The sequence below is a fragment of the Solenopsis invicta genome, chromosome 1 (assembly GCF_016802725.1).
Source record: "Solenopsis invicta isolate M01_SB chromosome 1, UNIL_Sinv_3.0, whole genome shotgun sequence".
In the NCBI taxonomy this organism is placed as follows: domain Eukaryota; kingdom Metazoa; phylum Arthropoda; class Insecta; order Hymenoptera; family Formicidae; genus Solenopsis; species Solenopsis invicta.
In genome coordinates, this window is record NC_052664.1 from 17,895,643 (window position 1) to 17,908,398 (window position 12,756).

Consider the following 12,756-nt stretch of genomic DNA (forward strand, 5'->3'; position numbering starts at 1 on the left):
AGTAGCATCTTGACACGGGGCTCACAATGGCTACTTGTTAGCGCGCTGCGCCAACAGCGAGGGGAAAAACGATCCAGACACTTGCCTTTTTCACATCGCGCTCTTCTGCGTTTCGTTACGGCCATCTAACTGCCTCGTTTCAATCTCGAAAATAATCTTGGAAAAGATTTTTCGCTTAGCCGCACGTGCACGCGCGATATTTTTGCGTGCCTTCTCTCGTGTCAGGAAATCGGTGCCAATCTCTCAACGAACCTCGGACGTGACAGGCGAGAAGTTCGATCGCGCCGATGGAAACGCTGTGATTGGCGTAACGCGAAGAAATAAACTTAACGAAATCGTACGAGTTGTACATACAATCTCTATTAGTGTGTCTATTTCATCCGCATTTATTTTACTCGACTTCCTACTCGGTAGAAACTTGGCAAACAAGGTGACAAGGTTAAATGACATCTTAACAATTGTTTTAAGTCTCCAACGTTTCAATAAAACGTCATTAAAACGTCATTTGACGTCATCTTGTTTGCTGGACAACTGTTACTACTTAAATAAATACACAATGTAATTGTCTACAATAATTAATACACATAAAAAGTGTGACACAATTAAAATCAAGAAAAAAAGGCCAACAACAGCTATAGCGGATCTAAATGCTCGAATAATAATTTCATAGATAATTTTATATACATTTTCTAAAAAATCGTCTTCTTAATTTTATTTGAAATTTAGTGATTAGGGTTCATAGTTGTCGCGCGTTACTTACCAGTTTCGATACTGAGCAGCATCTAAGCACGACAGAAGAACGCGGGATGCTGTAAAAGGGACGTGTATGCACGTGAACACAGATAAACACAATTGGCATCTTGTTACTTTAAATAACATCAACTTTACTCGATTACAATTCGATCGTACATCGTGATCTCTTACTTATATTTACTTGCGCATCGTCGTTTGCTTTCTATCCTCTCTTGTGCACACATACACACACACACACACATACATACATACACGTACGTACACACGCGCCCACACGTACAGTTCACTCGCTGATACACACTCATGAATAATCGCACTCACGATCACTCTCGGCAATTCGTCTCAGTTAGTTGTGCAACGTTAGATTTGTCCGCTGAAATACACGAATGAGAACTGGAGAGGACCAAACGATGGTCATTAATTATCGTCCTTGCGCGGCGCGCGCTCGGTTCTCCTTTCATTCATTCGCTTCTTCGATGCCCTTGCCCTTCTATACCTCCCTTTCGTATGCGCGAGTTGCGTGCGAGTGCGTAATTTGTGCAAGAGTCGATTACGATTAACATCCTATTCGCAAAAATTAATTCTTTAGCTTTGGTCGAATCGCAGCGTTCGTTTCGTAGAAAATTTTTTCAAGTTTTCGATCACGATTAAAGTTCCTATAAGTTTGGAAAGGAAACGTGCAATGGTATCTCGGAAATCTGTGTGATGACGGAATATATAAAGAAAAAAAAGGCAACTTCCGGAAGAGAAAGAAAACTAAAGGGAGATTCTAACAATTGTTCGGAAGCTGCGCGTTTGTGCAACACAACTTGCGTCACGTAGACGCTCTTAAACAACGCTTTGAATGTGAGAGAGTAAAATGATAAACATTCCTGTTAGTAATTAGTTCCAGTTGTTGCAGCGTTCATTAGCCGAAGCATTTTAAAACAGTTTACATAATTTTACAAATAAATTTGTCTGTTTAAGAGAGCATATAGTGCTTTTATTTCCTGTACGAAAAACTAACTAACGTAAAACGCCGTTAAAACTGTTATATAGCATTCTGTGAACAAGACTGCAGTAGTACTTATGGCTCGTTAATTTATCAACAGACGAGTTTCGACTGATCCTTATATTTAATTTAATAATTTAATAAAACGTACGACCTAACACGAGATTGGCTTTAACCTTGAGCTTTCAAAGGCTGAGTGGCGATATTAGTTTCATAAAAAAAAAAATTATTATATTAAATTCTATCACAAAAGTCTCGAAATTCAAATAGCTCTTCTGTAAAATGTAAAATTATCGCACTTAATTCTCTTAATTAATGGAAAAAAAAACGTTGCCTCGACAGTAATATTATTGTTGTATATATTCATCTGTTGTATATCGTCATTAATTAATATATTGTGTATTATTTATTGTACATTTGATTCCTTCTTTTATCATCCGTTAACATCCTCTATTGCAATACGAAATGTGGCACTTACGAATTGTCAAATAATTACTTTAATAGTAGTCTCAAATTATTTCTGTGAAAATTAAAGAATACACAGAATACGACAAATGTGAAAGATACAAAATGAAAATAACGCCGATTGGCTCTCTCTCTCTCTCTTTCTCTCTGCCGTAAATCGAAGATATTATTTTCCACGTCGCCTCTCTCTTTCTTTCTTTTCACCTCGATTCTATTCTCTACCCTGTTTCGTCCCGAGGACTCTTTCATAAGAGAAATCCTTTCTCTCCCCGACATCCTAGATAAGAATCTACAAGGCAATGTCGTAGCTAACGGAATATTTAGGACATCTGCGCGCGAGATAGCTCACGAATTGAAAGTCGACATTAGAGATGAATGTAAGCGCCCCCGAATCACTTTAAAAGCGACTTTATAAGTCTTGATAAATAATCTTCTTACATATCGCGCGTTCTTCGTAATAAAATAGAATTTTCTACTTTGTCGTTACAAAAAGATAAAAGCTTTCGTTAGAAGAAAAAAAAGGAAAGATTATCGCGACGAACAATGTAATTTTGAGCTCTTCTTTGGCAAAAATGCGGTTTAATACGTATACATACTTTTCTTGACCCAACGACTGAAGAATTCATCTCGATATCTCGACTTTTCTGTCTTTGTCACACTCTTGCGAAATCTTTTTTCATCTTTCATTGCATTCAATTTTTTTTTCGCGCACATAAACATTCTCGTTCTTCCTCTCTCTTTCTCACTGTCTTTAGATATACTTATGTACAGACTGCGAACTGCGAATAAGTGATAACTTACGCACTATCTTATCCTGCGACAGCATTCACTGTCTACTGGGGGTACCCCTAAAGCTTCTCATTTGTCCAGTTGCTTTTAGTTGATTAAATAACTACGCGATATCACATTTTTTATCAGTAATGATTGATGTGATTAATATTTTTGCGATTAACAATTTTTCATTAATAACAATTGCTTGCTTACTCATACACACAAACCATCTATGGAATGTGAGTTAAGGCTCCTGGCACCTCAGCCGAGAACTCCGCGTTAACGGTAGCGACATTCAGTCGCGGATAAAATTAGAACTAATACTCGTGAAACGTGACAGATTGACGATGAGATGTTATCGTGCATGTCATTTTGTTATTATGTGTTTCATTGTGAAAATGTATTTACGAAATTCGTAAAAATGGACCGCAAGTAAAGTTTTTTTGAAACATTTTATACATAAAAGCATATTTTTCCCTCCTTTCAATAACTATCCGAGAAGTTTTCCTGTCTGAATAGACGTCACTTTACGTGCTTTTTACGATTATTTACTGATTATTAGGCGAAAAAAGGTAGTCTTTACTCATTTGTACAAGTGTTTTAAAGAATTTAAAGTCATCTGATTAGTTTATTTTATCCAAATTGTCTTTATTTACAAATGACACATCGGACAAAATTACGTGTCATTTCACGCTTTTGACGTTACGATTTCAATATGTCCGCGGCGAGTAGACAGGAGCCTTAATAATAAAGCATCTTGTAAAATTTGACTTGTTTCAGATTATCTATGGGTGCTCTCCAATTGCTTCACACATCTTGACACATACGCACGCAGGAATACACAAAATGCAACGTTGTGCACAATTCAATTGGAACAAAGTGTGCATTAATATGTATGCTGTGCATAGTTTCGGATGAGGATACATAAAAATGGTTTTGCTGAAGTCTAAAAATAGTATTGTAAGATAATTTCTGTTGATCTGTAAAATAGTGGAAAAATAAAGGAGCTTAGATGGGTTTGAACGTGGGAACCCTCATTCCGACAACTAGTGCCCTCACTGCTAGACCAAGGCTCCACTGGCATCTTGGTGTTTGTTTCTTGTATATTAACAGTCTGATTTCAGTCCTTATGATTCGGAGTTATGCTTGGAAATCTTACAGTATTTAGCTGCGCACAGACATGATAAATAATTTTGTTGGGCCATCAAAACATTTGTGCAGGACAATCAAATTACTTGCCAGAATATGAAGACATTTTACAACCTTGCTCATTATGATTGAATGTCCTACGTAATTATTTTGATGGCCTAACAAAATTAATTTTAGATCGGTATCTAACTAAATTCTTTTACACTTTAGCAAAATCGTTCTTTCCGTGTAAGATTATTTTTCAATACCGTACCCATGCCTTAATATTTTTTAATTATTATTGTTGATAAAAACTGCGTTTTCTTCTTTTCAATCTCGTTTATAGCGGCTACGTTAATAACTATTTAATTGAAAACATTAGAAACACAAGTTTACACAGGTGAATAGTAACCCTTGAATTAGGTACGGATGTATGATGTATTTCGCCGATTACAATTGGAACACAACTTGGGTCGTCGTGCGCACAAGTGCCTAGAGATATTGCAATTGGAGAGCACTCTATTTTACTGTTATACATATAGGATATGATAAAATTTTTTTAAGGATGTAATAAAATGCTATGAAAAGTATAATATAAGCTAAGAAAAATTAAATTAAAGAAGTCGAGCTATTTTCCCGTGAAAAATATGATTAATTATTTTTTAATCGTTGTCATGAAATTGTAATCGTTGTCATGAAATCCAAATCAGTGATGGGAACACCCGGTAGGCAGCGAACAAGAACGAGATTAACTTAGTAATATGCCGAATGCCGTGTGTATTATACATATGTACATATACAGAACACAAAAGCGTATGGTGTAAGAGGAGCGTATAGTTGGCTACAGTAAATTAATTAGCTGATCGAATTTATGTATATAAAGTGAAGGAGAGGGGTGGGGGCAAGGGAGTAAGTTGCATTCGCTCATATTTCGCGTGCACTTCGCGTAAAAAAAAAAAAGAAACGTTGCTTCATCGTGCAATTTATTCCGCTCGGGCAAAAATCAGAAAAGTACGGCGCCAAGTATGGTGATGGGACAGAAAAGCTGGCGAGATTTTTCGCCCGTTGTTTACTTATGGAAATAGTGGTAAACACAAGCCGGTCTAGCCGGCTTGCCGCGAGAGTGTACGAACTGAGAAAGTAAAATGCTAATATGTCTTTTGCTATTTCGTTCGGAAACGTCATCGTCGCTTCGGCATCCTTTGATTTTTCATAGATATTCTTGGGGTAAGATTATTTTTCTACGAGAAAATATATTTGAAGAACGGGTAGATAAACAAACACATTTTTGGTCTAGAAATTAATGGGAACAATTTTAAGTAAATATGTATTTTTCTATTTTTCAAGTTTAAATTAGCGTTATTTGATAAAAAAAATAAATATAAAAAAATATAAAGTTTTTTTATGCAATGCGTTTGAGTTACTTTCTGGAATCTAATCATAAGGTAAGTGTACTCTGTATGGCCCAGTACCCAATATGGCTTACTTGCTATTTCTAAGTAGTTACACGGTGAACTGAACAAATAACGCTAGGCTGTCAACATGATTTGTTTGTAACAATTGACTGTTCAGTTTGTGTATTTTGTTGCTGACAGCGAGATCAAAATAGAATTTTTTTGATAAGAGGAGGAAAGAGTTTTCGAAATTGTCCCATATTTTAAATTAGATAACGTTTAGAAATGTTTCCTATTTTAAATCAGTTTTTGATTTTTAACTCAGCAAAAAAAATTAGAAAAAAAAATTGCGTAGCTTGGGTAGGCCATATAAGGTACAGTTTCCTGATATATTCTTACCCCGAAAAAATTTTATTCAAAGAATTAAAAAAATGTTTTAAATGCCGGAGTAGACGCGACGATTTGACATACGACTATTTGACGCTCTTCATACGCTCTAAACGTTACACCGAGAAAAGCTGAAGGAGGATGCAACAATATATCCGCAGAAGGCTTTCCTCCCCGCTTATCTGGACATTATCGGATCGCCAAGAAATTATCGTCGCGATGAAAAAGATATTTTCAACGGAAATAAAATTCGCATTATTCAATAATTAAAAGCAACTGGTAAATTTATAAAATTGTTCCAGGTTAATCTTTATTAACCAACGACGTATTAAATAAATTTTAACTGATCTTTATTTTTAGTCAGCGGTAATAATTTATTGGCAATCCGAATTTCGGCAAGCTACTCGAGTACCTTGATCGATCGTCTTGCGTCCCGCCAATGTGTATTAAGTTTTCTCTTGGCTCCTCTTGCTCTGAGTGCTTGGAGCCCAAGGTCACAACGAATGGTATTCGCCCAGCACGAGGCCGCTATGGTAACTCGCGTGCGACGTGGACATCCCCATGGAGCCCATGCTTTGATAAGCGCCCATGCCCATGCCGTTCATCGACATGGTGTTCATGGTGTTGACGCCCTGCATGGTGTTGGACAGCATCGTCGACGGTCCCATCGGGCTCAGCCCGCCCATGGAAGGAGCGATCGCACCCATCTGCATTGACGTCGCCGTGTGCGGCAAGGACTTCTGCAGATCCGCGGAGGTCGGCGTGCCGATTAAATAATCCTGCAAAAACAACGACCATTCTCTTTTTTTTTTAGCCATTTCTGCACGTTGCAATAAAATATAAATATATTTGTCACTATCAGCGCAACGATATAAAACACATTCTTGAAATTTTATATTCATAAGTTTTGAGAAAGAACCTGGAATTATTATATATTTTCGAGATAGTAAATATATCTTTAAATAGAATAGACCGGGGCAAGTTGTCACATGAGGTTGATTGTCAAAAAACTTACAACTTAGTTTTTAATACAAGAAATGTGTAATGTATTAGACAGGAGGTTTAAAAATCTCCCATTTACTTTTTTCTAAAAATCACTATTGAATAATTGTAACAACCAGCTCCGGTTTTTCCTATTTATATTCTCCTATTTTTGAATCTCTAACTTTTCATACGTGAGCAGAATAAACGATTTTCCATCTCTGTTGTAGAACAATGTTACATAATAATTTTTCTCATTCTCAAAGAAACAGGAAAGTTATTTATACATATATTAAAAAAAAAAAGAGTACACTTTTCCATCCTACGCGGTTTCGCTTTACAAAAGGTTAAAGTAACACATACGAATTAGAAATAAACATTCAAGATTATTTCATCGTCCTACCTGCGGATAGTATTGCATGTAATCTAGCTGACTTTTCTGTTGAGCGCAGCTAGGCGGTGGTGGTGGCAAGGTGACGGTAGGATGGACCAAACCATGGGCGCTGTGGGTGCCGACCTGGAGATGATGCTGCAGCTGATGTTGGAGATGCCTCTTGTCATCGCCGCTCTCGCTGCTCGTGTCGTGCTGCATGTGCGGGTGGCTCAAGGACGAGCCGTGGCCTTGATGATACGAGTGCGGGCTGGAAACTGAGACGGAAGATGGTGGCGGAAGTTGGTACATGCCGGAGGTTTGTTGATGATCCACCATTTGTTGCTGCTGCTGCTGTTGCTGCTGAACCGCGCAGGAAGACGGTTGTTGCTGCTGCTGCTGCTGCTGGCCGGATTGCCGCTTCGTCTCGTCGCCACTCTCGCTGCTGGAGTCCCCAAGACCCCCGCCGTGGGTCTTATCCTCCCTCTGACCACTGAAACCGCAAAGCGGCCTTTCAAAAAGAGACAGTTGGTCTTTTTTTTGCGAAGATATACGTTTCGCGTAACGTAAAAAAAAAAGAAAATGGTAAGTGATGAAATGGTAAGTGATAGCAAATTGGAGTCGGTTGAAACAAATTATTATGTTAATTACATCAATATTATATCATGTTTAAGTGTTGTTATGCTAATTACACCATTCTCAAATGTACTCTCACTATTTGTTTCTACTTTATTTTATTCTTATACATAATATAAATATTTTATGTATAATTTTATAATATAAATATTTTATTTTATTTTTATATATGATATAAATATTAATTCTTCATTACAAGAACTAAAATAATTAAGAGTGATACTATTAACTCCATCCAGAAATTTATGACTACTTCACAACAATTAAATTTATTGTAACAAATAACAAGTGTAAGCTGGGCTATTAAAAACGATGCAGATTGTACAGTATTACATGTTTGTCATCGATCCCTGTTAGAAACATGTTCTCCATCATTCCATTATAAAGACATCCCAGGGGCCCGATTTAATTGCGTTCGCAGGCGTGCGAGCGTCACGTTTAAAGCAGCGCCTCGCGGGTAAACCGGCGATGCCAATCGGCGAGGCTGGGGAATCGAAATAATATCGCTTAAGATAATACCGGTACCGGTGCGTAAAGTACCGAGAAGAGGGTATATCCTGCCTCTTTCGTACTTGTGAATTAAGGGCGGGCACCGAGCGTAGGGAGGCACGGTACGGTGTTAAAGAGGTGCGCAGCGGAAAGGGAAGAGAGACTGAGGGGAAAAAAGGGTATGAGAGAAGTGAAGGCGAGAGAGACGCTCTCGGCGTCTCGTAAACTCATTTTAGCGGCCTGGACCTCCTCGAAGCACGTGGGACCTACGGGCCCGGTCGAACCCCCCTTCGCCTCTTCTTCTACTTTCTCTCTTTCTGCCTTTCTCTCGCTGTCTTTTCCTCTCCCTCTTTGTCTATCTTCTCCAGGTACCAGCAATCGTTAAGCGCTTGTTTTACAAGTCGTTTAGACGTGAGACCAGTGATACTGCACTGTTCAAGGCAAGTGCTGCGACACTTGTCTACGGGGTGTTTCCGAGAACCGGTCTTTGGTACGAGAGAGAAACTACCGAAGTGATAAGGGAGCACGGAAGATACTTGAGCTCTCGTAGCCTCGAAGAGCGATGCTGATAAAAGTTCCGTTTAATCTGCGGTATTTGCCGTAAAATTTCTAAAACGTTCTCTAATTGGGTAATACTATGAAGACAAAGTAAAAAATGTAGGTATTATATAACATGTTTTAATACATTGAATCTCTTTTTTTATTCTAATTTAATACTAGAAACGTGCTTGTTAATATATAACTACAGAAGAATTTGAGCTGATACAAATTAGAATTCTGACGAGTTCAAATATTTTGTATTGTATTTAGCATATAAAAAATATTCTCTTTTCTTGGCAATAAAGTGGAAAAAAGTCACTTTTTTCCGTCATAGTTAGAGCGGATTTGTTTTGCAGTGTAGCACTGAAAATTAAAACGATTTTATAGAGGATTATATCAGTAACAATCTCTATAAAGATATTCCTAAGTGAAACGGAACTTTTGTAATAATATATACAGTAAGGTAAGATTCTATATACATGGAGACAATATGTAATCACATTCATTTTTCCATGTTAAGTATTAATTTATACATTTGGTATAATCTTAGTTTCTCTATGAGCAATATGATTTCTAATTAGCGTAAAGACGAGATTCGAACGTACCAAACAATGTAGAGCCGGGTTCATCGTAAAAATCTTTTTCGTACCACCCGTTACATGGTGGAACCTATAACCGGACGGAGGTGTCCCCAGGTATGCCTTATCCGTCCGTAGATCGCGCAGTAAATTTATCCTCGTTGCGCCGTGTGGCCACGAAAGAACGGAATCTTTCGGGTATTATTATTTTCATTAGGATTTGTGACTCATCGCGTGTAGGAGACATTTATTTCGTAGCCCCCGTCGCCATGACACTTCGCGTCTCTGGGATCGACGCTTCTCACTTGTTTTCTTTACTTTTGATGACACCACGTGGAATCGAGAGAAAGAGAAAGAGTCTCTTAAACGTTGGAAGCTTCAACGATGTAACTTCTCGACGGGAATAATTAATAATCATCTCCATGAAATTTGTCATACTATCTTTGTCTTACTATCTTCGCGATAAAATCTTTTAAATCACTTCGCTTCCGTTATTTTTGTTCAGTCAGTTTTTTTTTGTAACGTTAAGCGTTAATATTCAATTCAATCAGGCATCTTTATATCGTAGAAAGTAATCAATTACGAAAGTATGAAGATGTGCAAAACGTCAGATGCAAACAGAGCGTTCCGAATTTCAACGATGCTTACTTGGAAATATTGTATTTTTAATTAAATATATATAAATAAAATAATTAATCTGTAGAGGAAAGTGCTATTATAATGTCGCTGAAAGAGCAAATTTTGAGACAAGGATTATAGTTAATTAAAATAAATCTTATTTAAGGAAAAGCTGTATGGTTTTAAAAATAGATCACCCCGCTCTTTAAAAGTTAATGAAAATAAATTCTATAATTTTAATTATACTATTAATATTTACAACGTATATAAATATTTAATTATATGTTTACAATCATAGATTTACGTATCTTTGTTGCGCTGAACTTTATATACTCGGACTAAATATTTTTTAGAACGATATAGTTATTTTTATCTCATTCTTGACGGCACATCATCAACATATTCTCGCTTTTTAACGAGAAATAAATTAAATATTACATTTTATTGATTTGATTTATTTTTATATGTACACTACTGCGTCCGATTGTATGATTCACACAAGGCTTCTTATGTATTGGAAATGGTTCTCTGACTTCTGTTTTAAGGCTTCTTTCGTTACCTGCATTACTTTATTGTTATTCTTATGTTACTATAATTTTTTTCGGTTGATTATTGTCATAAGTTACTTGAGTTTAATGATTATAATTTATTTAATTTGTAATGTAACTTTGCTATATTATGTATTTGCTTATAATATTGTTTTATGATGAAGAAGAACTAAGTAAAGCGGAAACATGATGTACATACAATTAATTATTCTTACCGTGCTAACTGAGAAAAACATTTATTCCTTTTAAATCTTTTTAATTGGCTTGTTCTTATTGATGATTAGTCTTTCTTTAGTACTTGTGCACTTATCGAATTTAAGTCTTTCCTTTTTTTTCATACGAGAAAACGAGATCTCTTCGTTCAGTTTTTTTTTTTTTTATAAAAACTATGCGGATCAACTTTAAATTGTGTGTTTATTTTATGTGTCTTCAACAATATGTAAAATAAAAATGAGTAAAAAATGTAAATATAAAATTTGAAATCAATCCGTCACACAGCTTTTACTATTAGTCTAAGTCTTTGCATATAGAAAAAAGGGAACGCCCTTAATTTATTAGCTTTATACCATTTATATTACATTATATGATATATTTTGATTTTTAGTATATGTACTGCCTTTTAGTATACGTACGAAGATCGCGTCGACCTGTAATGGGGACGAAGCAAGCTCCATACTCCCATCTCTTTCAAAAAATCAGTTTAATGTTCTGGAATTCTTATGATGATTATACCAGATATTAAGCTGATAAGAACAGATATTACACATTTCTTAGCTTAAAGAGCCGAGAAGCAATAATTATGTATTATAATAAGTGTTCTATAAAACATTTCACAACCGTTATTCTCAACCCTTAAAACATACTTAGGTAATAATCATAGATCAGAATTTTTATTTTGGACATTCTATTCATGTTCGCGTCGTCCGTGTCGAGATCAACGTCAAGGATTATAAAAAATGCCAGGAATGCTAAGAGATTCTATCTGCGGATGGTCCTACGTGAGTCGCCGTTGTCTCACGAAAAGTGGAGACGAATCGATCTCGGCGACTGCCGCGGAATTTCGAAGTAAATCTTATTTACGGACCAACCGATTAATAAAACTAGCCGCGCCTTCGCCGTTATCTTGCACGTGTCGACCGGTGCCATAAAATTGGGATCAACGACTTTAGCTACTTTATTGAAGACACAAGCAAATCTCTCTTTTTTTTTATGCAAATTTAAATTAGATAACTTTTATTATCACTATTTGATAACTTTTTGATACGCCATCATATAATTTACCAAATTATTTTGATGTTGTACGTTGATTTCAAATAAAACAAAAAAATCATTTCTTAAATCTGAATTCCGCGAAAATTTAGGGAGCGGAATTCATGGACCATGCAATGTCGAGTCAACAAATTGCGTTGCACGCCGTATGAGAGCAGTCTCATAATCGCGGAAGGTGCCTTTAATTGGGTGGCGCAAATAACGTATAAATAACCGGGAAACGTGACGCCGCCGCTCATTCATGGCGGTCGACTTCGGTGAGGTGCAGCGATATAGGGCGATGGGGGATATTAGCATAATTCCTAATTTAATTTCTCGATAAATTCCTGATCGCACGCTCGCCTCGAAATGAGATGCTATCGCGGCATCACTAATTCGCGTCTAAGTTTATATCGCTTGGGACCGGCGTGGGGCCCGATAGCATCTGCCTCCCCCATGTCTCTCCCTGTCTTTCTCTCTCTCTCTCTCTCTCTCTCTTTCTCTCTTTCCGTACCGGGGCCTCCTCGTAAAATCGGATTATATCGGCTCTGTCGCCCCTGCGATGTCGCGCACTTTATTCTGCACTACGGTGCGATATCGTCTTCGGGTTTGCGGGGTCAGAGTGCGAGCGGAGAGACTCCTAACGAGTTCTCTCTTTTTTTTTTTGGTGTTTTTTTCTCCCTGCGCTTTTCCGCGCTGCGGAAAAATATCCTGGTAAAAAGAAAAAAAAAAAGAAAAAAAAATGAAAAAACCGCGGTAAATGGAGAATAGTACAAATAGAAGATATTGTAGCAACAATATTTTCCAGCAACTCCTCCGAGAGATCGCTAGTTTAATTTAGCGTTTCCTCTATGTAACT

General features: G+C 36.9%; 1 protein-coding gene and 1 pseudogene across 4 annotated transcripts in view; both read right to left on the reverse strand.

Moving 5' to 3' along the window:
- Positions 1 to 852: 852 nt before the first annotated feature.
- LOC105201205 (homeobox protein SIX1) overlaps positions 853 to 12,756 on the reverse strand; it is a 41,874-nt gene continuing 29,970 nt past the window's right edge. For 2 of the 4 annotated variants that reach the window (XM_039449015.1, XM_011169148.3), the window contains exons 4-5: positions 7,274 to 7,751; positions 853 to 6,668 (exon numbers count right to left, since the gene is read on the reverse strand). In XM_039449015.1, the coding sequence (XP_039304949.1) occupies positions 6,384 to 6,668; positions 7,274 to 7,751 (763 nt within the window). In that variant the 3' untranslated portion in view covers positions 853 to 6,383. The remainder of the gene's footprint in view (positions 6,669 to 7,273; positions 7,752 to 12,756) is intronic. The other 2 variants (XM_011169149.3, XM_026132919.2) reach the window with 1 other exon arrangement.
- Positions 11,277 to 11,444, reverse strand: LOC113003464 (annotated as a pseudogene).